This window comes from Sebastes umbrosus, chromosome 9, assembly GCF_015220745.1.
Source record: "Sebastes umbrosus isolate fSebUmb1 chromosome 9, fSebUmb1.pri, whole genome shotgun sequence".
NCBI classification, from domain to species: domain Eukaryota; kingdom Metazoa; phylum Chordata; class Actinopteri; order Perciformes; family Sebastidae; genus Sebastes; species Sebastes umbrosus.
In genome coordinates, this window is record NC_051277.1 from 3,918,933 (window position 1) to 3,945,128 (window position 26,196).

At 41.0% G+C, this 26,196-nt stretch overlaps 1 protein-coding gene across 4 annotated transcripts; it reads left to right on the forward strand.

The window, feature by feature from the left end:
• The first annotated feature begins 3,705 nt into the window (after nucleotides 1-3,705).
• Nucleotides 3,706-25,759, forward strand: spon2a (spondin 2a, extracellular matrix protein). 4 transcript variants are annotated; one of them, XM_037779272.1, is made up of 6 exons: nucleotides 3,706-4,031; nucleotides 14,343-14,571; nucleotides 17,274-17,494; nucleotides 22,877-23,068; nucleotides 23,383-23,554; nucleotides 24,982-25,759. In XM_037779272.1, exons 2-6 carry the CDS (start codon nucleotides 14,343-14,345, stop codon nucleotides 25,167-25,169), a joined length of 1,002 nt encoding a protein of 333 aa, XP_037635200.1. In that variant the 5' UTR covers nucleotides 3,706-4,031; the 3' UTR covers nucleotides 25,170-25,759. The 4 variants fall into 4 exon arrangements, with proteins under 4 accessions (XP_037635200.1, XP_037635199.1, XP_037635198.1 ...); XM_037779271.1 differs by having other exon boundaries at nucleotides 3,707-4,027; XM_037779270.1 differs by lacking the exon at nucleotides 3,706-4,031 and adding an exon at nucleotides 8,885-9,049.
• Nucleotides 25,760-26,196: the final 437 nt, after the last annotated feature.

The following is a 26,196-nucleotide window of genomic DNA, read 5'->3' on the forward strand; positions in this document are numbered from 1 at the left end:
CGGACATTTTTTCAGACATTTTTCAGATATTTTTTTTCGGACATTTTTTTAGATATTTTTTTTCGGACATTTTTTCAGAGATTTTTTTCAGAGATTTTTTATCAGACATTTTTCAGAGATTTTTTTCCAGAGATTTTTTCAGAGATTTTTTTCAGAGATTTTTCAGATATTTTCTTTTCAGATATTTTTTTTCAGAAATTTTTCAGAGATTTTTTTTCGGACATTTTTTTAGATATTTTTTTTTCAGACATTTTTTCGGATTTTTTCGGACATTTTCCAGATATTTTGTTTCAGATTTTTTGAGTCGGACATTTTTCAGAGATTTTATTTTGGACATTTTTTTAGAGATTTTTTTTCAGACATTTTTCAGATATTTTTTTTCGGACATTTTTTTAGAGATTTTTTTTCGGACATTTTTCAGATTTTTTTTTCAGATTTTTTTAGTCAGACATTTTTCAGATATTTTTTTTCAGACATTTTTCAGATCTTTTTTTTCGGACATTTTTTTAGAACATTTTTCAGATTTTTTTTCGGACATTTTTTTAGATATTTTTTTTCGGACATTTTTTCAGAGATTTTTTGTTTTTCCAGACATTTTTTCAGAGATTTTTTTCAGAGATTTTTCAGAGATTTTTTTTCAGAGATTTTTCAGAGATTTTTTTTCAGAAATTTTTCAGAGATTTTTTTTCGGACATTTTTTTAGATATTTTTTTTTCAGACATTTTTGAGATATTTTTTTCGAACATTTTTCAGAGATTTTTTTTCGGACATTTTTCAGAGATTTTTTTTCAGATTTTTTTAGTCAGAAATTTTTCAGAGATTTTTTTTCAGACTTTTTTCAGAGATTTTATTTCGGACATTTTTTTAGAGATTTTTTTTCAGACATTTTTCAGAGATTTTTTTAGATATTTTTTCAGAGATTTTTTTTCGGACATTTTTCAGAGATGTTTTTTCAGATTTTTTTAGTCAGACATTTTTCAGAGATTTTTTTTCAGACTTTTTTTAGAGATTTTTTTTCAGACATTTTTCAGATATTTTTTTTCGGACATTTTTTTAGAGATTTTTTTTCGGACATTTTTCAGATTTTTTTTTCAGATTTTTTTAGTCAGACATTTTTCAGATATTTTTTTTCAGACATTTTTCAGATATTTTTTTTCGGACATTTTTTTAGAACATTTTTCAGATTTTTTTTCGGACATTTTTTTAGATATTTTTTTTCGGACATTTTTTCAGAGATTTTTTGTTTTTCCAGACATTTTTTCAGAGATTTTTTTCAGAGATTTTTCAGAGATTTTTTTTCAGAGATTTTTCAGAGATTTTTTTTCAGAAATTTTTCAGAGATTTTTTTTCGGACATTTTTTTAGATATTTTTTTTTCAGACATTTTTGAGATATTTTTTTCGAACATTTTTCAGAGATTTTTTTTCGGACATTTTTCAGAGATTTTTTTTCAGATTTTTTTAGTCAGAAATTTTTCAGAGATTTTTTTTCAGACTTTTTTCAGAGATTTTATTTCGGACATTTTTTTAGAGATTTTTTTTCAGACATTTTTCAGAGATTTTTTTAGAGATTTTTTCAGAGATTTTTTTTCGGACATTTTTCAGAGATGTTTTTTCAGACTTTTCATTCGGACATTTTCTTAGATCTTTTTTTTCGGACATTTTTTCAGACTTTTTTTTCAGACATTTTTCAGACTTTTTTTCAGACATTTTTCAGATCTTTTTTTTCAGATTTTTTTAGTCAGACATTTTTCAGATATTTTTTTTCAGACTTTTCATTCGGACATTTTTCAGATCTTTTTTTTCGGACATTTTTTTAGATCTTTTTTTTCGGACATTTTTTCAGATCTTTTTTTCCAGACATTTTTTCAGAGATTTTTTTCAGAGATTTTTTTTCAGAGATTTTTCAGAGATTTTTTTCAGAAATTTTTCAGATCTTTTTTTTCGGACATTTTTCAGATCTTTTTTTCAGATTTTTTTAGTCAGACATTTTTCAGATATTTTTTTTCAGACTTTTCATTCGGACATTTTTCAGATCTTTTTTTTCGGACATTTTTTTAGATCTTTTTTTTCGGACATTTTTTCAGATCTTTTTTTCCAGACATTTTTTCAGAGATTTTTTTCAGAGATTTTTTTTCAGAGATTTTTCAGAGATTTTTTTCAGAAATTTTTCAGATCTTTTTTTTCGGACATTTTTCAGATCTTTTTTTCAGATTTTTTTAGTCAGACATTTTTCAGATATTTTTTTTTCAGACTTTTTTTTAGATCTTTTTTTTCGGACATTTTTTCCAGACATTTTTCAGACTTTTTTTCAGACATTTTTCAGATCTTTTTTTTCAGATTTTTTTAGTCAGACATTTTTCAGATCTTTTTTTTCAGACTTTTCATTCGTACATTTTCTTAGATCTTTTTTTTCGGACATTTTTTCAGATATTTTTTTTCAGAGATTTTTTTAGATATTTTTTTTCGGACATTTTTTCAGAGATTTTTTTCAGAGATTTTTTTTCAGAGATTTTTTTCAGAAATTTTTCAGAGATTTTTTTTCGGATATTCTTTTTTCAGACATTTTTCAGACATTCTTTTAGATATTTTTTTTCGGACATTTTTCAGAGATTTTTTTTCGGACATTTTTCAGATATTTTGTTTCAGATTTTTTTAGTCGGACATTTTTTCAGACTTTTTTTTCAGACATTTTTCAGATCTTTTTTTTCGGACATTTTTCAGATATTTTTCATCGGACATTTTTTTAGAGATTTTTTTCCAGACATTTTTTCAGAGATTTTTTTCAGAGATTTTTTTCAGAGATTTTTCAGAGATTTTTTTTCAGAGATTTTTTTTCAGAGATTTTTTTTCAGACATTTTTCAGAGATTTTTTTTCAGACTTTTCTTTCAGACAAAAGGTCTGAAAATAAAGTCTGAAAAAAAATATCTGAAAAAATGTCGGACAAAAAAAGTCTGAAAAAAAAGATCAAAAAAAATATCCGAACAAAAAACATCCAGAAAAATGTCCGAAAAAAAAGTCTGAAAAAAAAAATCTGAAAAATGTCTGAAAAAAAAGTTTGAAAAATGTCTGAAAAAAAATATCTGAAAACTGTCTGAAAAAATATCCGAAAAAAAGATCTAAAAAAATGTCCGAAAAAAAAGATCTGAAAAATGTCCGAAATTAAGGACATTGTTTATGGACTTGTCATAAACATTAACAAAGATTACTTTCTGGTGAATAACATTCTCATTCTTGGAAAATTGTATTTGCACAAATCCAAGTATATGAAAGTGAAACCTATAAGTTTAATGTGTTTCATTCTGAGTGTCTTTCTTACATAAAGCCCTTAAAGTCATGAAAAACAAAAATGCATTAAAACTTCTTAGTATAATAGAAGAATATGAATTACAGGTACAGCCCTATAGCCCTTAATTTAATTTATTATTGTTTTCATGTATAATTTTACATATTTTATCTGTTCCTGTTCTGTATGCAGCTTGTCCTTTTACTCTAATGCAATGATCTATGAGCCATGTTGTTTGTAAATTTGAATTTGTTCAATAAAAAAAAAAAAAGTACAGCTGAGGCTGATGGGAAAGTCATTAGTTTTATTGGACATTTATTGAACAACTGTGACCTGATGATGGTGCTACATGAAATGTGAGGGGATCATCAAAGTTATTACAATTCATTTTGAAGAGGACATGAATGTCAGCACCAAATTTCATGACAATACATTGAAGACCTGCAAAAACTGACTTGTGAGCATTTCTGCTTTTTAGTTAATGAAAGTATACTTTGTATATTTTAACTTATAGTACTTTTTTTTTTTTATTCCATGCACTCTTCTTTCTTGTCAGGTGCCTACATTACCCACAATGCAACTCCACCCCCAGCAGTTTGGTTATGCTAGTTGTGGCTTATGTAGCCTGGAGCTGCCAGCAGCCTCACCCAAGGCTTTTTCATTTTCAAACCTTTTTCACATATGCAGTAGTGATCCCCAAGACCTGTAAACAGACTTAAAACGATGGAGTTCCCCTTTTAATGTAGGTAAATAACTTTGGTTTCTTCCTTGTTAAGGACAGTCTATATTTTATCATGTGGTGTGTAAGGTGAACAATGTGAACAATGTCAGGTTATTAATATGCTTTTTATACCATATGTTCATCCTCCTAACAAGACTTCCTCCTGACTTGACTTGAATTGAAGTGATTTTGCCTTATAGTTAATAATATAAATACAATTCTTTACAGTTATGTCATGATGGATTCTGGGAACCAGCATGCATACTTTTACATACTGTGCTGTGAGCGACAGGCATATTACACAACAGCATGTGTATTCAAGTGTGAGAAGTTGAAGGAGGCCCAGCAGTGTTTTAACAGACCTGATTCACTCACACTTCAAACACACTTCCTAAAATCCCACTTGAGATTGCGCAACAAAGTGCAGAGGAGCATCATCCACCTCTCCCAGCAGCCATACATCACCGCTGGCAGCTCCCATGCTGTGCAGCCAGATTTTTTTATTTGTTTGTTTAGTTCAAGAGGAGGAGGAGGATGGGGAGTGGAGCCTTGAACGCCTCACAGATTCCTTCAGTTTCTGGGAACACAGTGGACAAACCAGTTAAATGGGAATACTGCTTCCCGTGCTGCCGCTGTGTCAGTGACCATAAACTGCTCTGTAAAATGTGTCATCCTGCTTACCTCCATTTGTTTTGGTGAGTTGGTCACAAAAAAACAAGACAACAACTCAAAGTGGGTCAAAAGTCATGCAATGTAATTTAACTGAGGTCCAAAGAACATAAATTGTTTTGAGCCTTGATGTGAAGAAAGACGAGCAGTTTGATAGATCAGGATGCGTACGTGAGAGAGAAATTTAGTACATGTGCATTCTTGTGTGCATACATGTCGGTCTGTGTGATGAATTAGTCTCAAGACAGATGACCTATCCCACTTGGAGGGATCGCACCCAAAGCAGAGTGGATAAATATTTGCCTTTGGTTGTCTTTGGAATGATTAAATATATTTTTTCCAGCCACTGAATGATTCCGATATTGCATCACCGTCAGACTGCACCAGCCGTGGTTTCCTTTTTAAGAGATACTGAAGTGCATCTTGTACAGACTTGTTTAAAGGAACAGTGTGTTACATTTCGGGGATCTATTTGCAGAAATGGAATATAATATTCATAACTATGTTTCATTAGTGTATAATCACCTGAAACTAATAATTGTTGTGTTTTCATTAGCTTAGAATGAGCCCTTCATATCTACATAGGGAGGTGGTTCTCTTCATGTAGCACGCCATGTTTCTACAGTAGCCCAGAACGGACAAACCAAACACTGACTCTAGAGAGAGCCTTTCACGTTTTTACGTTACCTGAAGGCCACCGTAGTCCTCCGACACACTTGTGAAACTGCGGTAACGTGAGCCGCAGAGTGCAAAACCGCGGTACCGCCAGCCGCCATCTGACTTCCGTTGCTCCTAAAGTAGTGGTATTTTGATAAGGATGACCTCTGAGCGAGGCGAACGGCGTTACCACGATTTTGCACTCGGCGGCTCATGTAATTTCAGTTTTTGAAATGGAGGAGTTAGCGGAGGGGTACTCAGTTTGTAGCAATCTGCAACCACACCACTAGATGCCGCCAAATCCTACACACTGCACCTTTAAACTGAAGTAGGTGAGATTGGAGCAAATATGATTCAAAAATAGTTATTTTTTATAAAACGGTCGCTATATCGTGACAGAAGTACATGAAACAGGTAAACTGAAAAAAAAAAATCATGTCCCTCCGGTGTCCTCCGGTGCTCCTAACGGCATCTGCAAGATTTCACAGACCGGAGGAAAACAAGCAATAAGAGCTGATCTGAGGTCTGCTGTCCAGCTGCCGTCTATGAGAGCCGGCTGTCAATCACTCGCCAACTCCGACCAAACGGTTAAACTAGGCAGCGCTGATCAAATATTAATCAATATTCTGTTACGTTAATGCCTATTTCTCTCCTCAGATGTTTTCAGAATCATCTTGTAGTGCACGGTTTAGCTGTAAAATGAGAACGTTTGTGATGCCGCCGCCATTGTGAAATCTGGTGAAGAACGCCAAGTACCAGTCACATGACCGGAGCTCAGCCAATAGATTTTTTAAAGCCTGAAAACAGCCATGAGGAGGTGTAGAGGTCTAATCTTGCTGAAAGGTTATTATGGAATTTTTGCCTAATGATGCCAAAAACATATACTGCCTACTGCAACTTTAAAGATTTCCATCTTTGGAAAGAATTTGGTCTTTACATGGAATTTGTTGACAATAAAAAAACGATTGAATACGTCAGTCTTATCCTTTGAAATATTAAAGGGCAACTAACCAACCACATTAAAATATCTGTATTCATTTTTTCCGGTACCCTTCTTCAATAACATTGTAACACAATACTCAAGTCAATATTATCCATCTGTTGGTAATGCTGCTCTTTTCCTGGTGTCTATCTGTCTTGTCTGAGGGGTCTGGAGGGTTTGCGGCGGTGAAGCGGAGACTAGACTGGAGCTAGTATGGCCCCGGCCCAACGCTCTGTGATTAGCTCATAGTTTTCCTCTCATTGCTTCACTCGCTTGGCTCGCGTGACATTGACGTGAGCACGTGGTTGACAGGAAGAAAACGTTCAGCTATCTTGGAGATTTGCGTCAGTTCAGGCAACCTGCAGCTTTTCTACCGCTGTATCTGGTGTCCTAATACACACACACACACACACACACACATGCACACACACACACACACACGCACGCACACACATACCTGTGTATCTGACAGTGTGTCAATGAGTGAGTCAATCTGGATGCTGAGCTCACTGTCATTAATCAGCGGGCAGCAGCAGGGAAGTCTGGGTTTTTCCTGTAACCTAGTTTCAACTATACAGAGACAGGCAGGCAGGCAGACAAATAGACAGACAGACAGACAGACAGACAGACAGGCAGGCAGACAGACAGACAGACAGGCAGACAGGCAGGAAGGCAGACAGACAGACAGATGAGAGGACTGAGTAACTGTTTTGGAAACACAGAGGAGTGGAGAGGATCAAACAAACGGGCGTAATTGTCCATCTGATTGTTCATGACTGCAGGACACAGAAAGTCCAAATTGTTACCTGATCCACATCTAACTAAACCCCACTCCTCTTCCTCCTCCTTCCTCTTGCTCCTCTTTGTCTCTCCCCTCGTTCCTGGAAGGTTCGCAGGCGAGCCATACAGTGACGTGGCCGAGTAGTTTTTAAAGGTCTGCGGTCGTCCAATCGCAGAGTTGTCTTTTGGGTCTGGCTGATGTCAGCCAAGTCGAGTTGATGGTGCAGATCTCAGGCTGTGTGTGACTGTGAAGTAGATTGTTCGATGACGGCTTTGTTGTTTTACAGCCATGCAGAATAAAAAAAAGTCATAGTATAGTATGTCGAAAAAAAAGTAATAAAAAAGTCATAGTATAGTATGTCGAAGGAGTAATAAAGTCATAGTATAGTATGTCGAAGGAGTAATAAAGTCATAGTATAGCATGTCGAAGGAGTAATAAAGTCATAGTATAGCATGTCGAAGGAGTAATAAAGTCACAGTATAGCATGTCGAAGGAGTAATAAAGTCATAGTATAGCATGTCGAAGGAGTAATAAAGTCATAGTATAGTATGTCGAAGGAGTAATAAAGTCATAGTATAGCATGTCGAAGGAGTAATAAAGTCATAGTATAGTATGTCGAAGGAGTAATAAAGTCATAGTATAGCATGTCGAAGGAGTAATAAAGTCATAGTATAGCATGTCGAAGGAGTAATAAAGTCATAGTATAGCATGTCGAAGGAGTAATAAAGTCACAGTATAGCATGTCGAAGGAGTAATAAAGTCACAGTATAGTATGTCGAAGGAGTAATAAAGTCACAGTATAGCATGTCGAAGGAGTAATAAAGTCATAGTATAGTATGTCGAAGGAGTAATAAAGTCACAGTATAGTATGTCGGAGGAGTAATAAAGTCACAGTATAGCATGTCGAAGGAGTAATAAAGTCATAGTATAGTATGTCGGAGGAGTAATAAAGTCATAGTATAGTATGTCGGAGGAGTAATAAAGTCACAGTATAGTATGTCGGAGGAGTAATAAAGTCACAGTATAGTATGTCGAAAAAAGTAATAAAGTCACAGTAAAGTATGTCGAAAAAAGTAATAAAGTCATAGTATAGTATGTCGAAGGAGTAATAAAGTCATAGTATAGTATGTCAACAAAAGTCATAAAAAAAGACATAGTATGATATGTATAGATTTCACACTCTCTGTCACACACACTTGACATATAAACCTCCGTGGTTGTCCATGTGTGTACCAGCTGTGGGAACTGGTGACCACACGTCTCTGACACACACACACACACACACACACACACACACAAGAAAAGGGGTTCCTCGGTTGAGATCACAGCTGGATCTGCCACAGGTCAGAAATACTTGGAAGGGGAAAAAGACGGCAACCATTTGAAACCCCTCGATTCTCCAATCAGTAGAAAAGCCTGCTTCTGTTATCCAGGTTCTGTCTGTGCGTAAGCCCTATTCCTCACTTCTTCCTCTATTTTACTGCCATTACTCTGCAACCCACACCCCTTCAACTCTGACAGCGTGCTCAGAAGAAACGGGGGTAAGAAAATACACAATGCTGAGTGGTTAAGAGAGGCCAATGTGGTGTTGATTACCTTGTCAGCATTGAGGGTTGCTGAGTTTACACAGAAAGACTAGAGAGAGAAAGATAGAGAAGAGAGGGGACAGCGGAGGCTGTTAACTGCCTCTCCATACAAGGAGAGGTAGGGGGAGACGAGAGGAGGAGGGGAGGAGAAAGAGAGAGAGGCAGCGAGAGAAAGAGAGGTAATATGAGGAGATACAATGAGAGAGAGAGAGGGGAGGAGGAGAGAAAGGAGATACAGACTGAGGATAGAGGGATAAAGGCTGATAAGGCTGCAGCCGGTTTACAGTGCAGAGGAAGAGAAGAAGTGTTTCTGCAGCAGCTCCTCTCTCTGTCACTGACTGACTGACTGACTGACTGACCCAACACAGGTAGGACACTCACTGAGACTCCATTCATCCTCCCTAACCTCACTCTGAGAGGACACATGCAAGTGTGAATGCTGTTTTTAGACATAAGCTTGTTTCTTTATCTGGGGAAAGTGGTATTTTTTTGAGTAAATGCATGCAGGAAAGGTTCAGTCAAAGGTACTCCATCACAAATACAAGTGATGCATTCAAAGTGTTAAAGTATAGAATTTAAAAAGTGTAATATATATAATTATTGCAAGCAACACATACATAAACTATCAAAAGTAAAAGTTACTATTTATGCAATTTACTGTGAATTTTGTTAAGACTGATGCATTAACATGTGAGCAGCATTTCAATTTTGCAGCAGTTCGAGGAGGCGGTTTTAACTTCTTGTATATGTTTGAGTGGTTTAATCTATGACAATGTTTCAGAAATATAATGTTTTTAATGTGTAGAATCTTATTCGTCAGTGTTGTGTAAAAAAGTACAGTATTTTCCTCTGAGATGTAGCGGAGCAGAAGTATAAAGTGGCATAATTTAGAAAAACTCAGTGGTGGAAGAAGATGTTTTAGTTAAGTAAAAGTAGTAATACTACAATGCATTCAAAATTGTACTCAAGTAAAAGTAAAAAATATACTTAAAGTGCCAAAAGTAAAAGCACTCATTGTGCAGAATGTCCCATTTCAGAATAATATATATTATATTATTGAAGCATTAATGTGTTCATCACTTTAATGTTGCAGCTGATAAAGGTGTGGCTAATTTATATACTACTGCTGTGTAATTCAATCTACAATAATACATCATATTTTGATTAATCAAAATCTGCAAAGTAACTTGTAACTAAAGTTGCCAAATAAATGAAGTGGGGTAAAAAAAGTACAATATTTACCTCAGAGATGTAGCGTAGTAGAAGTATAAAGTAGCATAAAATGAAAACACTCAGATAAAGTACAAGTACAGTACTTGAGTTAATGTACTTAGTTGCTATTCCACCAATGGAAATACTCAAGTAAAGCACAAAATTGTACCTCAAAAAAGTATTTTCCCACAACTAATTTTATTTGTTCTCATGCAAGAATAATGTTGCAAGTATATCTGTTTTTTTTGTTAGAATTGCATCCTTTTTTTTGCTCATCATAACCCTGAACACAAATCTATTGCGACTAAATTCACACTTCATCTTTATTGATTTTTTGCATGTGTTTGTATCGGCAGTTGCCTCCCCTTCATTGGTGCAATTTCTATACAATATACGTTCATGCATATTCCATGCACATTGGTCTTTCCTGCTGAAATTGTGGCTCTAGTTAAGTAATTCAGGAGACCAAAATCTGCATGCCCTCCTCACTTTCCTGCACCGCTGTGTTCACGGTCATGATTTCCTCCGCCTGCACGAGAAAAAAAGTCAAGTTTCTGACCTCCTGTTGTGATGCATACATGTGTGTCTTATCTGTCTGAAGGTGAACATTATACAGGAGTGTATTAAAAGTGTCTTTTCTCAGCAGAAACCCCTCCTGAATCTTGGGAAAAAATCTTAGGGAAAACAGCAAAAATTACCTCCCCGCCATCCCCCTTGTTAAAAATGAACATACCTCCCGCTGTGTGCACAAATCTGTGCTTGTGCGTGCATACCTGCGTGCCTGTGTGTATATGAGCCGAGATGAATGCGTGTATTATCTCTGCATGAGTCTGCTGTAATTACACAGGGAAAAGGTGCCCATGGCGCGGCAGCAGCCACGTTTGGCTCCACGCCACATCCCCTCGTTTTATTGTGACTGAAAAAACTGCTGCGTGTGTCTGTCTGTGATGAGAGAAGGTCCGTGGTGGTTTGAGTGTAAACTCCCATGTCGACTGAAAATAAGCGTGTGGCATCAGTAAATAGCATGCAGACATCAGCTGGTAGCAGGTCTGTGTGGGAGCACTAACTGGTGAAGTTCAGTGTGTCAGTGTTGGGAATTCAAGAAATGTCTCTATAGTGTGTTACAGTGACAAGTTCAGAGGGAAGGTCGAAGGGTTTACTGAGCCAAGTGCAGAATCTGATCATCTGATTTAATGGTTGTTATAGCAACAGAGATCACATAACAAGCCACTAACAGAAACAAAATCATTTCAAGATCACGTTGAGCGCGTGCATCTCATCACTCGCTGTGCAGTTTTAAAATGCTGATCTTCCTCATCTGGAATGTGTGTGTGAACTTTGCAGTGACAGGACTGACCTCCTTTTCTGTACCAAAACATAAGAGGACGGAGCAGACGGGGACCGCAGCAGTTAAAAAGGATCACACACTGATGTGAAAAACCTCCATGTGGTGAACTTCCATCAACCCCGAGCACACAGAAATCAATCACAAGCGTCAAAACTGGAAAAAAAAAGGCAGAAAGTTACTTTTTTGGAAGTAGTTGCACAGCTAAGCATCTCAACCTGGAGCTTCATCTGCCTCCCCGCGGAGCAGCGGAGTCGCAGCCAGTGAGATGATCAGATGACTGAGCAGTGAGATCAAAGTGTGTCTCTCTATACTTGTGGTATTTTTACGGGCCGGCTGTTAAGTCTGCGCGGTGGTTAATATACGTTTAATGGAGACGGGGAATTGATAAAACAGTCAGTGTGACATGTAAGGCTGTGGTCAGAAAAACGTGTCAGAGTTGGGAGTTTTGCAGCTATATATTGGCGGAGTAATACTATCTGACCTCTGGAAATAGACTTCAGGGACAATGTGCAGCTGGACATGAGTGTTATGTGCGTCTGGTGGTGGTGGTGTGTGTGTGTGTTTGTGCACTTGCCCAAATTTAACTGTCTGCATTCTGCAGCTGCTTGGAGGTTTAGTTATAGTCTAGTAACCCACTGAAACGCCACACAAAAGGCTGCAGCCCGCGAACAAATACAGAGAAATAAATCTGTCATCAAGTCATAAACGCTCATCTCAAAGTTTAAAAACCAATGAAATAGGAAGAAAGAAATAGCATCACTTTCTTTGATGCATTTAGTATTTATTCACGGAAAACGTCCTCAGAGCTGCAAATTGGACAGACATATCACTCGCATTATATCACGTCTTTTTATTCATGAGAATTTCTTTTTATAGAAACAATAAAAAACTGTCACCCCGGTGCCAAATTACATCTGGTGGTTTCCATGGAAATTTTTAACAGCTCGCTATTTTGAATGCAGCCCCTTAAAAAACGCAAGTCTGGAATAAATTAAGATGGAGCGTTTGTTGCAGATTCTCACACACAATAGAGTGGTTTGTCCGTTTCGGCCGTTGGAGAGCAGAGACAGGATGAGGATGTGGAGGATGTGGAGGATGCTTGTTCAAAGTCAAGTCAATTTTATTTGTATAGCCCCAAATCACAAATTTGCCTTAAAAAAAAAACTTTAACAGGGAAAAAGAAAAAATGGAATAAACCTCAAGAAGAGGAGGGATCCCCCTTCCAGGACGGACAGACGTGTGTTCAGAGTAACAACGTAATGAAAATACAACATAGACAATCCATAGACAAAAAATAATACATATAATGTGAAGCATATGTGTGAAGGTGGATCCAGGAGGATGTCAAGCAGCTTCTGGGCGTCGCCAAACAGATAGAGCCAGAGCAACACAACCTCCTCTCAACGCTCAAACAGATAGAGCCAGAGCAACACAACCTCCTCTCCACGCCAAAACAGATAGAGTGAGTGCAACAGGACCTCCTCTCCATGCCAAAACAGAGCCAGAGCAACACAACCTTCTCTCCATGCCAAAACAGACAGAGCCAGAGCAACATGACCTCCTCTCTACGCCAAAACAGATGAAGCTAGAGCAACACAACCTCCTCTCCACGCCAAAACAGATAGACCCAGAGCAACACGACCTCCTCTCCACGCCAAAACAGATAGAGCCAGAGCAACATGACCTCCTCTCCACGCCAAATAGATAGAGCCAGAGCAACACAACCTCCTCTCCATGCCAAAACAGACAGAGCCAGAGCAACACAACCTCCCCTCCACACTAAAACAGATAGAGTCAGAGCAACACAACATCCTCTCCACACCAAAACAGACAGAGCCAGAGCAACACAGCCTCCTCTCCACGCTAAAACAGATAGAGCTAGAGCAACACAACTTCCTCTCCATGCCAAAACAGATAGTCAGAGCAACACGACCTCTTCTCCACGCCAAATAGAGCTAGAGCAACATGACATCCTCTCCATGCCAAAACAGACAGAGCCAGAGCAACACAACCTCCCCTCCACGCTAAAACAGATAGAGCCAGGGCAACACAACATCCTCTCCACACCAAAAAAGACAGAGCCAGAGCAACACAGCCTCCTCTCCACGCTAAAACAGATAGAGCCAGAGCAACACAACCTCCTCTACATGCCAAAACAGACAGTCAGAGCAACACAACCTCCTCTTCACGCTAAAACAGATAGAGTCAGAGCAACACAACCTCCTCTCTATGCCAAAACAGATAGAGCCAGAGCAACACGACCTTCTCTCCATGCCAAAAGAGACAGAGCCAGAGCAACACAACCTCTTCTTCATGCTAAAACAGATAGAGCCAGAAAAACACAACCTCCTCTCCACAGATGGAACAGATGGAGCTAGAGCAACACAACCTCCTCTCCACGCCAAATAGATAGAGCCAGAGCCACACAATATCCGCTCCATGCCAAACAGAGACAGAGCAACACAACCTCCTCTCCACCATGGAAGTTAGAAAGAGGACCATGTTTTAGAGGTAAAGGGTGCAGAGAGGAGAAAAGTAGCAGGGCTCCGATTTACATTCATCTCCTGCAGCAGTGTTATCAGGCAACGCTCCTCAGGCCTACACGATGACATGTATAAGGCTGTAATGTTTTTTAGCAACCGTAATGCTCGTGCCCTCCTCCCCTCGCTGCCTCTCTCTTAATATGGTGAGTCTGAGTCAGCAGTCGGTGGTCAGCGGATGGTCAGTCGGTGAGGTCAGTAGAGCAGCGGAGCAGACAGGATTTTGCATCGAGTGTTTTATTTTAAACCGGCTTCTGTTCACAGCAGCGAGCCGGCCCTAAAATAAAACAACACGGATGCCACGGCAGACATTACCGTGACGGCGTTGAATGTTAACCGTTTCGCCGTGTAGCCACAGATCGGCCCTCCCAGGGTCAAAGGAGTTCAATCAGCTTTGTTCTTAGATGAAATGGATGTGTTGTGATATGAATGTCTGGGTTTGGTTTTCCTTTATGTTCATGTTTAAGATCCTTTCATTTGCTTGCAGTTACATGTCAAAGTACTTCTGACAGACTTCTTCAGCAGCTCTCTCTCACAACTCATTTCTTCCATTTCTTTCAGATGATGTCATCAGAGCACCTGACCTGCGGCTGGCTGCAGCAGCTACTCGTTGTGCTCCTGAAGCTTTGCCTCACTTTCGCCGGGCCTCTGCGACCGCTTAATGGGACCGAATGCACGGCCAAGGGTCCCGCGTCCTACATCCTGGTCTTTACAGGTCACTGGAGCCCGCAGGCCTTCCCCAAGCAGTATCCACTGTTCCGACCCCCTGCACAGTGGTCCAAACTCATAGGTGAGAAAGACTCTAACCACCTGATAATCCATTGAACTATTATTTCAGACTCGCAACAGCAGCGAGGAGTCAGAGGTAGGGATGTCCATAATTAACCGTTTAACCGTTAACCGACATTAAGCATTTTAACCGATTAACGCTATCGGTTAAAACGGTTAAAAGAAATGTTAATAATTAACTCAAAAGCTGAGCGGCTCAGAGGAGCGGCTCCTCTCTTTAAGGAGAAAAGCTGGACCACCTTAACAGCCCACCTTAAGAGACGGAGCCGGAGCTGCAGGATACAGGAAGTCGGCTCCGGTCTTGCTTGAGCGGAGGAGTTGTAGTTTCGTAGCATTTATTCACCGATAAATAAACTGCACACACACTGCTACACCTACGTTCACAGCTATAACGCCACCAACAACCTCACACTCACCGCCAACACACACACGGTCTGTTGGAAACTCGCTAAGGTTACGCAGACTACGTGTGCGGCGGCGAGCGCGAAGCCTCCGGCAATGCTAGAGCTGCTAACGTAGCACAAATGCACACACTGTTTGTTGGACACTCGCTAAAGTTACGCCGGGCAAACACACAGCTGACAACCTGCTAAACTAAACTAAATGTGCGGTGGAGACTTTTACTGGGAAAGTGGCTGCATGTCCGCGACACTACACGCAGCATCGTAGCTGCTAAGTTAACGCTCCCAGACGGTGAACTGGGGACTCCCGTCAACCAATATCTGTTGTGCTCCTACACTGCAGCTGGTACACCGCTGCATGCAAGGCACAAATCTTGTCAGTTAACGGTTAATAATCGGTTAACGAGGGTCGGTTATTGGTTAAGAAATGTTTTCAAAATGAGCATCCGTAGTCAGAGGTTATGTTTGACCTTAAATATACCCACGCATAGTTTCTGTGTGACGAACCAGGGACAGAAATGGTGACCACAGTAAGATGAAGGGGACACGTAGCTTCAACTAAAGGCAGACGTTTGGCTCTCCATCATGTGTCAGAGGTTTAGAGCCTCATTGTCAGCGTACATGTCTGCACACAGACGCAGGGGTGAGTGATGTTAATGAGCAAAGCAGCAAGAGGCAGAGAGCAATAAGAAAGACTAAATGCTACCAGATGGGGTGTTTTTTATTTTTTTTTCTCCAACTTCTGTCCAGCCATATCTTTATATTTCTCTATTTCTTCTTCAACCCCCTTTACACTCCTTCCCACATTTCTGCTGGTTTACCACAGTGTTGGCGGTAAAACACTGGAGTGGTGGTTTTCGGGGGTTGGTGAAGGTGGGTGATGATTGTCGGGGTGTGGTGGGGTCAGACCGCTTACCTCGGAGCCAGGAGGAGGAGAAGAAGAAGCGATTCAGGCCTCTCTGTTCTGCTTTTTTTTTCAAGAGCATGGGATGGATGGCAGATGTTTGTACATGTGTGTGTGTGTGTGTGTGTGTGTGCTGGACTGCTCTTGTGCATCACTGTCTGTGGCGGCCGTGGCTTTGTCTGGTTTCCAGCTCTCCCACTGGTGCCCTGCTGCCCTGCCAGAGGATGATGGGCTACTTACTCCATATAGAGACAGGCACCGGAGATTCTGACATACCCATAATGGCTTTTAATGTCCCCAGCAACACCCCCTCCCACCAGGAATGGGAACACAATGAGAAGAAAAACACAAGGGGCCTCAGTGAGCTGACAGTCTGCTGGTAGGGGACAAAACGAACGTTGGAAATTGAGTTTGTCACAAAGAAAGGCATAAAGCTATCGAGAGGTTTTGGGGAAGCCTGCGGTGGTTTTGTGTTGCTTTACCATGGAGACTTGGGGTCGAGGGACCAAGGACACCGCCACAGGGGAATGGAGTTTGTCATGGCCAAAGAAAAAAAACACAAGGGCGGGAAGTGGGCTTTAACTTCTTGGTGGGGCTTAAACGTGACGTGTTATCGGGTTTCAAGGTCCTGACGCTTGTGGGAAATTTGTTAGGATGGAAATGCAATTAAGTGCGTAAGTAATGGCAGTTCAGGGGAGAAACAAGATAGTGTGTGAAGTGTGCTGGGCAGGTTGTGTGTGTGTGTGTGTGTGTGTGGCTCAGTTTGTGTTAATACATGTGTCAAGAGTGTTTAAGTTTAAAATGCACCGTTGTGTGTGTGTGTACGCAGCTCTGCAAAGTGAGGTAAGGCAGAACCATCGAAGCATTTGTCAGCGTGTTTCTGGCTAACCTTACTCTGCCCTTAAAACCACTGGCCCGGGCCGGTGGCTCTCTGTGGGTTTCAATACGCAGCTCCAGAACCTGCGGTGCAAACAGTTTAACCTAAATCAGTCTCTTGATTCTCAACAGATTTCTTTGATAACCAGAACTAAATAGGAGAAAGTGAAGCAAACAGTTCTGTCGGCCCGACGGGGATGAAAAAAGGGATTTCAAAATAGTTATAAACTCCGAGATCCTGACCGGTCGCCTGGCAGCTCCAGCTTGCGTTGTGGTTTTTTATCAGTGATAGATGGAGAAAAGATGAAACTATAACCATGCATGTGTGGGCAATTCCTGCAGAATTGTCTGTTTAATTACAGGATGTAGGAGGCAGCCGTAGAAATACACTCAGACTCCGTGGTGGAAATGATCTCACCGTCTGGCTGAGGCTCTGTGGTACTTCACTGACATTGATATGCATTCCAGTGAATAAGCATCTTACTCCTGTCTTCTCCTCTTTCTTGTGTTTCTCCCCTTTAGCGGTCAGCCATAATCGCCATTTTCGGTTGTGGAGGGAGGGTGCTATGGCCAGTGCAGGGGTGCAGAGCTTCGCCGAAGTCGGGGTGACGGTGGAGCTGATGAAGGAGGCCAAGGAGGCCAGGAAGAGACGCGCGGTCGGCGCCATGTACCGAACGGCCGGCATCCCTAACGGCATCGGGCACAGCTCCACGGAGTTGCTCGTGCATCCCCGGGGCTCCCTGGTAGGCACAAATAACACTTAAAGCAAATAACTCATTCACAAAAGCAAACACATGCTCAGACGCAGTAAGTCACACAAACCGTCTGTTTGACTAAATCCGTCATCTGGTGACCCGGGCCTCCCCATAACGTCGTCCATCCGCTCTGACCAAACACTACACCACTTCTTTCCACTATCCAATCAGACTATGTTTAGCCCAAGTGCTGAAGCCCCGCAGCCACAAACGCCCACATCCATCCTGCGCGGTCTGCTCTCTGTCTGCTGCCTGTCCCACTGAACTCTGTGAGCTCGGGACAAGGGGCCCTGGATGAAGGGTGGTGCAAGGATGACAGATTTTTGTAGGCCAACCAGGAAGTTAGCATCGCTCTGGCTCCTTGACAAAAAGCCAATGGGATTTTTCCATTGGGTTTGGAATTGTTGCAGAAAATAAACTCTGTGGCAAACAAACATTTATGATACTTAAACGTTTTATTCAACAAAATAATCTTCACAAATGAACACCACTTTTATGATTTTTGAAATGCAATCAAAGTAAAAACCTAACGTTAGGCTATAAATGAACTACAACCACGGTCGCACGAACGCGAGTATACACAAGGAGGCTGTAAGGCGGTCGAGTTGGACAGAAACAAAATAAAACTCGCCTAAACCGTCGTCGATTGTTTCCAACAATCAAGTGTGCTTTGGTCGAACTCAACTGTATTTTCACAGAGTTTTCTGTTTTTCACAGAAAAAAGCCGAATCTACAGGTGTGTCCCCCCCCCTCCCCCCTCCCCGCTCTCTTTCTGTCCCTCTCTCTGCAGGCAGAAGGAAAGAGGCAGGGTGACGCGTCATGAACGCGTCATCAGTTACACTGCGCATGTCTTAAAGCCTGTGGTGTTAATGCACAGGCTGACCAGAGTTATTAAAAATAATCTAATGGATTGTTCATTGTGCCACACCCAACCCCTCCAAAAAATTACATTCAAATTCATCGCGGACTTTTGGAGTTATCCTGCTAACAGACAAACCAACAAACAAACCAACGTCGGGAAAACATAAACTCCTTCCTAGGCCTTTGGCCTTGGCGGAGGTAAAAAACATTGACTTCAATACGAGGGAACTGGAAGTGCTAAAATGCTGCAGCACTCTGTAGGTTGACAATTTGGGGAATATGTTTATTTACTTTATTACCGAGAGTTAGATGAGAAGATCCAACTGCAATCTTAACGTTACTGTCGGCGTCTAGAAGACGCAGAGGCTAACAATTTAGCAAGCTAGCAAGCGGGTAACATAATGCAGGAAATGCAATGACAGAGGAAAAAGATGAGGCCGTTGGGAATATCAACATTTTCCTCAGACATATTATACGATAACAAAGAATTACAATATACGACTAAAATTACAATATATTAACTTATTATGCACCAAAAAATTAGCTTCCATGGCCTCCGCCATTTCTGACAACGTCAACAAACACGTCACAACTCGGGAACTCTGAGCTTTCAGAAACTTTCCACATGCTAGGTCGTGAATACCACAAGAGGGGGGCGTTCATATGGACTCTTCTCATGAACACGGTAAACACGACCCCATTTGAAGGCACCAAGAGATTATATCTCTAAAAATCACATTATGTCGCGTTACGTGGGGTTATGTGCTGAAGCCTCATATGACCTCATATTTAAGGTTGACTGGTGAATGTGGACTGCTGGGCTGAGGGCTCATCGCTGGACTACAGAGCTCCACTGCTAGCTGAATAGTGAGTGAGGTTGGGGGCAAAGGTCATGGTTGGACTCGCTAAATTTTGGTCCTAGGGCTCAAAACAAACGCAAAGGATTTGAGGTAGGAATAGAAAAATGTGTCATACTATTCACAGAGTTAAAACTAGAAATAAAGTGATCCTTTCCTGATGAACGAGGGCGAAAGAGGTGAAGAAGAGGGGCGGACATTCACTGGGGTTTTTAGAAATTGGCGTATGCCTGTCTAAAAGTCTGGTGACCTACATTTGTTTATTGGTTATTCCACTGCCTGAACCCGGAGGCCCTTAAAAATAATAAACAACCCCGTCGGAGGGCATCTTCGGTAAGCACTTGTCATGGACAGCAGCTTAACAGCTTGTCATCTTGGTACATGATGTCTGTGGCTGCTCTCAAATGGTATCCGTCTGTTTTTAGATCAGTGGACAGAGCGACGAAAAAACAAGCAGGGAACCAGACTATTATGTGTTTGTTTTGAACGTGACAACGACAGACTGAATTAATGTGAGTCTGTCGACAGCTTCATCTGTTATTCTGCTTCTCTGTCTGTCTGTTTCTCTCTCTCTCGCCAACTCGTATATAAATCCCATCCTTTCTCTCTTCCCCACAAAACCAAAACATTCAGACGCAATGCCCCAAAAATCCCAAACACATATGATTCCCATCTCCATATTCATGAGCCTCCTGCTATTGCTGTTACATGTGTAATTCGAAACAGACAGATCACGGACAAATAATCACCACTCAGGATTCAACTGGCATTATTCTTAGAAAGGTTCTCTCTAGGATATCCAGAGCATTAACGCTATGTAAAGATATGGAGGAGTAATGTCTACCTGAGCAGAGAATGAAGTGTCTCTCCCTCTGTGTGTGTGTTGTAATCTGAGCTTCTCTGTGCTTTGTTGACATCGCCGGGCCTGCTGCGCGTGCCTTTAGTACATGTTGAGGTCTCCAAGCTACGTTTTGTCATGAAAACACACGCAACAAATACACGGTAAATGACGTGTTTACATTTTAATTTTTTTTTCTCGTTAAGTTATGACTTTATTCTCGTAATATAACAACCTTTTTTTTCGTTAAGTTATGACTTTATTCTCGTAATATTACGACTTTTTTTCTCGTAAAATTATGACTTTATTCTGGAAATCTCAAATTTTTTTCCCCTCATTGTGGCCCTAATACTACGTAGAACATTTACACTTTGGCCCTCACTGCATTAGACTTATATGCTATATACTTAGACTATAAACTGTGTTACCTTCATCACAATGCTCAAATGTTTTGCGGCTCCAGACAGATTTTTTTTTTTTAAATTTTGCCTAAAATGTCTCTTTTGATAGTAAAGGTTGCCGACCCCTGCTCTAGGTTGCAACGACAACTTTGTTGCCATGATGAGAGCTGTGTGGAGGCACTAGATGTGCTCTGAATATTGGATTTAACACCTTTAAAGGGTATCAGTGGCACCACAAACTGTGGAACAACAACAACAATTGAGCATTAAGTGCTTGCGATACTGGACTGAGTTGCATGTTTTTTAGGTCGACTCCTTCTCTCCGGGGCTCTGCAGAAGATTTGCTGTGATGGAGAAAAAGTGCGAGGGATCATGGGAGCTTTGAGTTACCGTCTGTGTTCCAGAGATACTTCCTGGCCTGTATATTTGCAAACCACCATGGCCTGATCAAAACGGTGACGGGGGATAGCCCTTTAGTAGACAACATCCTTGCTGAGTGGCCCAATGGATATAGCAGGACGGGACTTCTTGGAAAAAACGCTGTTTGAGAGGAGCCTGAAAAGGACAAGAGGAGGGAGGGATGTTAGCAGAGGAGGGAGGAAAGGAAGGAAGGAAGGAAGGAGGGGATCAGGGGAGGATTCTGAAAAGCAACAGAGCTGCTTCTGATTTGGTTTCTCTGTTTCTTGCCGTGCGTCACGAGCAAACAGACCCCATGTGTCAGGCTGACACTACCTGCCTGCCTCCTGTCCCGAGTGGTTCTGGTCTTCCTGGTGAACTGGTTTGATCTCTGTTCCAGCACACTTCTAGCCAGCGCTCTGGTTGACTCCGTCCAAAGCGCTCTCCAAGCCCACCCATCCCAACCCCGAGCCTCAGCAGCTCAGCCCAGGTCCTCAAATTTCAGGCCTGCAAGTGAGGAGGCGTTTTTCAAATGCGCTGTTTTCTGGACGTCTGCCACCTCAGCGTGTGCTGACCCCCAGGCCACTTCCTGTATGAGGTCACCAGCTCTCAGGAAACATCCATCACACAGGAGACACAGTCTAACCCTGCACAGCAAACTGAGCGGGTGCACGCAGGCAGTCCCTACAAAGTTTATAAACCCTGACGTTCAACAGTGTTTGTGTGTATTTTACTAATTTATTCCCTTTCCTTTAATCTAATTTATTCTACACACAACATAATATCAACAGACAGGGGGCAGCGTAACACATGATATTGTGGTGAGGTAATCAAGTTGTTGTTGTTTCTACTGCTTTTCTACTCATCCAGAGTGCTGCAGTTAGACTTTTGATTGGAGCCAGAAAAATGAATCAAAACTGTTACTTTTGTCTCCTTGGGAATTAAGTATTTCACTGCATTTTCTTTGTAGTTTCATTTGTGGCGTAGGCGATGTGTGTCTCATTTAGGTCTATACCAGGGGTCAGCAACCTGCAGCTCCGGAGCCACATGCGTCTCTTTAGCTCCTCTCCAGAGGCTCCCTGTGGATTTATAAAAATGGAAATGAATATGTTTTTTGTTTACATTTTCATTTTTATTTATCATTGTTGTGGGTCTATGGTACGACGGTACGACAGTACGACGAGTATTAGGGCCACATTGAGGAAAAAAATAAATCTGAGATTTCGAGAATAAAGTCATAATATTATAAAGTAGTAATTTTAAGTGTTATTTTCTTTTTTTTCTTGTAAAGTTATGACTTTATTAAAGCAATATTACGACTTTTTTTCTTGCTAAGTTAGGACTTTATTCTGGTAATATTTTTACCTTTTTTCTCGTAATATTATGACTTTATTCTGGAAATCTCAGATGTTTTTTCTCTCAATGTGGCCCTAATACTCCGTAGTACTTTTGCTCTTTGGCCCTCACTGCATTAGACTTATATACTATATACTTAGACTATTAACTGTGTTACCTTCATCACAATGCTCAAATGTTTTGCGGCTCCAGACAGATTTTGTTTTTTTCTTCTTTGTCTAAAATGGCTCTTTTGATAGTAAAGGTTGCCGACCCCTGCTCTATCCCATTATAGGTGATCGCCTGTGCCACACCAACACTACACCTGATATAACAAAATTAACTTAGTCACGTGTAGGAGCAGGTGTGGTGTTGAGTGAAGCTGCAATGGTGAGGTGCGCTGTACTATCGAGCGACATCTGACTCTACATCTAACACGTAGAAAATACAACACTTCCAGTTACATGTAGAGGAAGCAGGTGTGGCGTATCAGTGCAGGGTTGAGTGAAGTTGAACACTATGTCAATGTTGTTTTAGTCATGCTTACATTTTATGAGCCATCGACTTGATTGATTAATAAATAATTGATCTCGTCATGTCATTATGGTCTATAAAGGAGTACATAATTGTGTAATTCTGCTTTGTTATTGTTCTAACTGCATTCTCTCTCTCTGACCGACAGTTGTCCCTGATGGTGAAGATGATCCCCAGCCCGGACTGGTTCGTCGGCGTGGACAGCGTAAACCTCTGCGAGGGCGGCCGGTGGAAACAGGAAGTGACCGTCGACCTCCAGCCTTATGATGCGGGGACAGACAGCGGATTCACCTTCTCTTCTCCCAACTTCCCCTCCAGCCCCCCAGAAAACATTACAAAGGTGAGCACTTGTTCACAAGTACAAAAACGATCATCGGTTCGTACATTGACTCGATTCGAGGTCGTCTTATTCTTAAAATAGGTTAGCAGCAGCATGGGGGAATGGGACGTCAATCTGAGCTGTCTCCACTTAAATGATTGCTTGGCGGCCCTCATGCCTGACCTGAAATGATTTAAGTATAAAGGGCCTCTCTTACATAATAAATCTATACTTTCCCAGCATATGTTTTAAAGTGGGCTTAGTGTTATATTTGAACTTTTAGTTGAGAACCTGCTGGCTCTCCTGATGAATTATGCCCAAATGTTCTTCTCCAGATCACATCTGAGATGCCAAACCATCCAGCCAACTCCTTCTACTATCCACGTTTAAAGGACCTTCCGCCAATAGCCAGCATACGGATCACTCAACAGAGCAGATCGTCTGACCGTCAAACCCCGATGTCCAATCATATTCTGCCAAACTCCATCAGTCCCCGGCGCTTCTCAGGTAAGACCATGGGACTCCCGACATCAGTGACGAGCGGTGAGCGGTGAGGTTAGTTAGAAAGCAACCATGCTCATCCTCATCCTCTTCACTTCCAACCTCAAAGTGGAGACCTTCTGACTCTTCCTCACATTATATTCACAGCTTTAAAGGGGCTTTATGTAAGAATCAGCCAACGACAGTCGGCATCTTGTTGCTCACGCTCGTGCTCGCACTATGTAGACGCGAGCGAGCATCGGTCTAAACAGTGAGGCGACACACAAGAGACTGAACGTGATTGACAGCTAAAACAACAATATCACTATATATTTCACATGCTTGGCAGTAATGTGAGCTTACCTGTCCAATAGGATTTTTTTCCAGCTCGGGGTCCGTTTTGATCCCCAAAACCAGACGAAAGTCCCTCCATGAATCAAACGCCCGGCTGACGTTGATCTCAGTTTTCCCCCGACGTCGCTCACATTCCTGTTTATAACTTTGGTTTTTTTTGTGCTTCCGTGGAGTTTGTGTCGGAGTCTGAGTTGTGGTGGAGGCGGGACATTTGTTGGCGTTAGCAGACTCCATTTCCAACCGAACGTTAGCTATGGTTGCACACTGTTAGCCCTTAAACAGAACTGATGAGAGTTAAGACACTTGCGAGCGCGCATGACATCACATGCGTTGGATTTTCTCAGAAAAAACATTAAAGCCTGAAGTAGGCGAGATTGGAGCAAATATGATTAAAAAAAGTATTTTTATAAAACGGTCGCTTTATCGTGACAGTAGAACATGAAACAGGTAACCTGAACAAAATCATGTGCCTCTGTGTCCTCCGGTGCTCCTAACGGCATCTGCAAGATTTCACAGACTGGAGGAAAACAAGCAGTAAGAACTGATCTGAGGTCTGCTGTCCAGCTGCCGTCTATGAGAGCCGGCTGTCAATCACTCGCGAACTCCGACCAAACGGTCAAACTAAGCAGCGCTGATCAAATATGAATCAATATTCTGTTACGTTAATGCCTATTTCTCTCCTCAGATGTTTTCAGAATCATCTTGTAGTGCACGGTTTAGCTGTAAAATGAGAAAGTTTGTGACGCCGTCGTCATTGTGAAATCTGATGAAGGGACGCCAAGTTCCGGTCACATGATCAGAGCACAGCCAATAGGAACGCTCTCTCTCTCTGAAATGACCTGTGACCTGTAAACAGAGCCATGAGGAGGAGCAGAAATCTAGTTATCTCTCAGAACACCTGAATTACAATATGCTGAAAGGTTATTATGGAATTTTTGCCCGATGATGCCAAAAATATATACTGCCTACTGAAGCTTTAAACAGTTCTACTCACACACACAATCACTTGCTGATAGAAACAACTCTTGTTTCTGCAGAAATTTGTACTTATGAAGTCTTTATTCTATATTTATCTCACATCTCTTTCTATCTCGATTCAGCGACACCGTTGGACTGTGAAACGTCTCTCTGGTCGTCCTGGGGTTTGTGTCTCGGCCCCTGCTCCAGAGGTGGTGTCCGCCACCGCACGCGTTACATCCTCTTGCGGCCGGCCAACGCCGGCGTCCCCTGCCCCGAGCTGGAGGAACAGGCTGAATGCGTACCACACAGCTGTATGAAACTCCAGTAACCCACAGATACTGCCAGTATAACAAAACACTGGGACTCTCATGTTATTACTGCTGGACGGAGAAATGGTGCTGCATCTTCTCGAGCATCTCCTTGAAGGATTCTTGTGTTTGTCAAGTTAAATTGTGGAAATGAAAGACTTGCTGCCTTAACCTGTGCAGCCCCTTAGTATTACAGTGCACACTCCTCTGGGTGTATTTTAATGTCAATAAGGGGAAGACTGACATCTGAGTGTTGCAGAGTTCTGGACAGTTAATTAATGTTTGAGATGAAAGTGATTTTTATAAATTGTCGTGGATGCAGAAGGAAGATGCATGACAAAATGTGTCCCCTCAAAACCTGTTTGACACATGTATGCACACAAAGGTCCTTGCACATACTGCATACTTTTACAGACACGGAGGCATTAGTTTACGTAACCTATACATGCTTGGCACATGCAGCTCCTTCAAAAATAACCTCACACCCCGATTTATAAATATCACCTTTCACAAGAAGAAACACCTAATAGCTAACTTGAGCTAGTCTAAAGAAGCTGGCCTATTTTATAATAAGATTTTTTTTTTTTTTTTTTTTTAGAAAGGTTTTTATAGAAAGAAAGATAAATATTTGTATTATTATATCTCTTTTTGATATTTTAATGTTGAGATTTTGTATATACTGTATGATGTATCTTGTGTAACTCATGAATAAATAGGGAGGTGTGTTTTTCAAATAGAAAACGTCTGTGTTACTTTGTTCACCCTGTACGGCTTCTCAGCTGGAAAGTGTTATTATTATGTAAATATCTTTATTTAAAACTCTTGTGAGACCAAAGAGCATTCTCGGTTTTGGACGGCTCCAGTAATACGTGATGAAGTCAATTTATTTGTGTATGCCAGAGCATAATTTGACCAGTATTCTTTAATTGTGTCCAAAGAACTCACAGCCTAAATGTAAAAATACACAGACGTAAATATGACAGTGTGAAAAGTTTATGATGCCTTATATTCACCAAAATAGAAGTTACAGTTCTACATATTTATAGA

Coding starts and splice junctions, on each gene's coding strand:
- spon2a (XM_037779272.1), top strand. CDS start 14,343: ATGATGTCATCAGAGCACCTGACCTGCGGCTGGCTGCAGCAGCTACTC. Junction 14,572..17,273: donor ACAGTGGTCCAAACTCATAG/GTGAGAAAGACT, acceptor TCTCCCCTTTAG/CGGTCAGCCATAATCGCCAT. Junction 23,069..23,382: donor CCCCAGAAAACATTACAAAG/GTGAGCACTTGT, acceptor GTTCTTCTCCAG/ATCACATCTGAGATGCCAAA.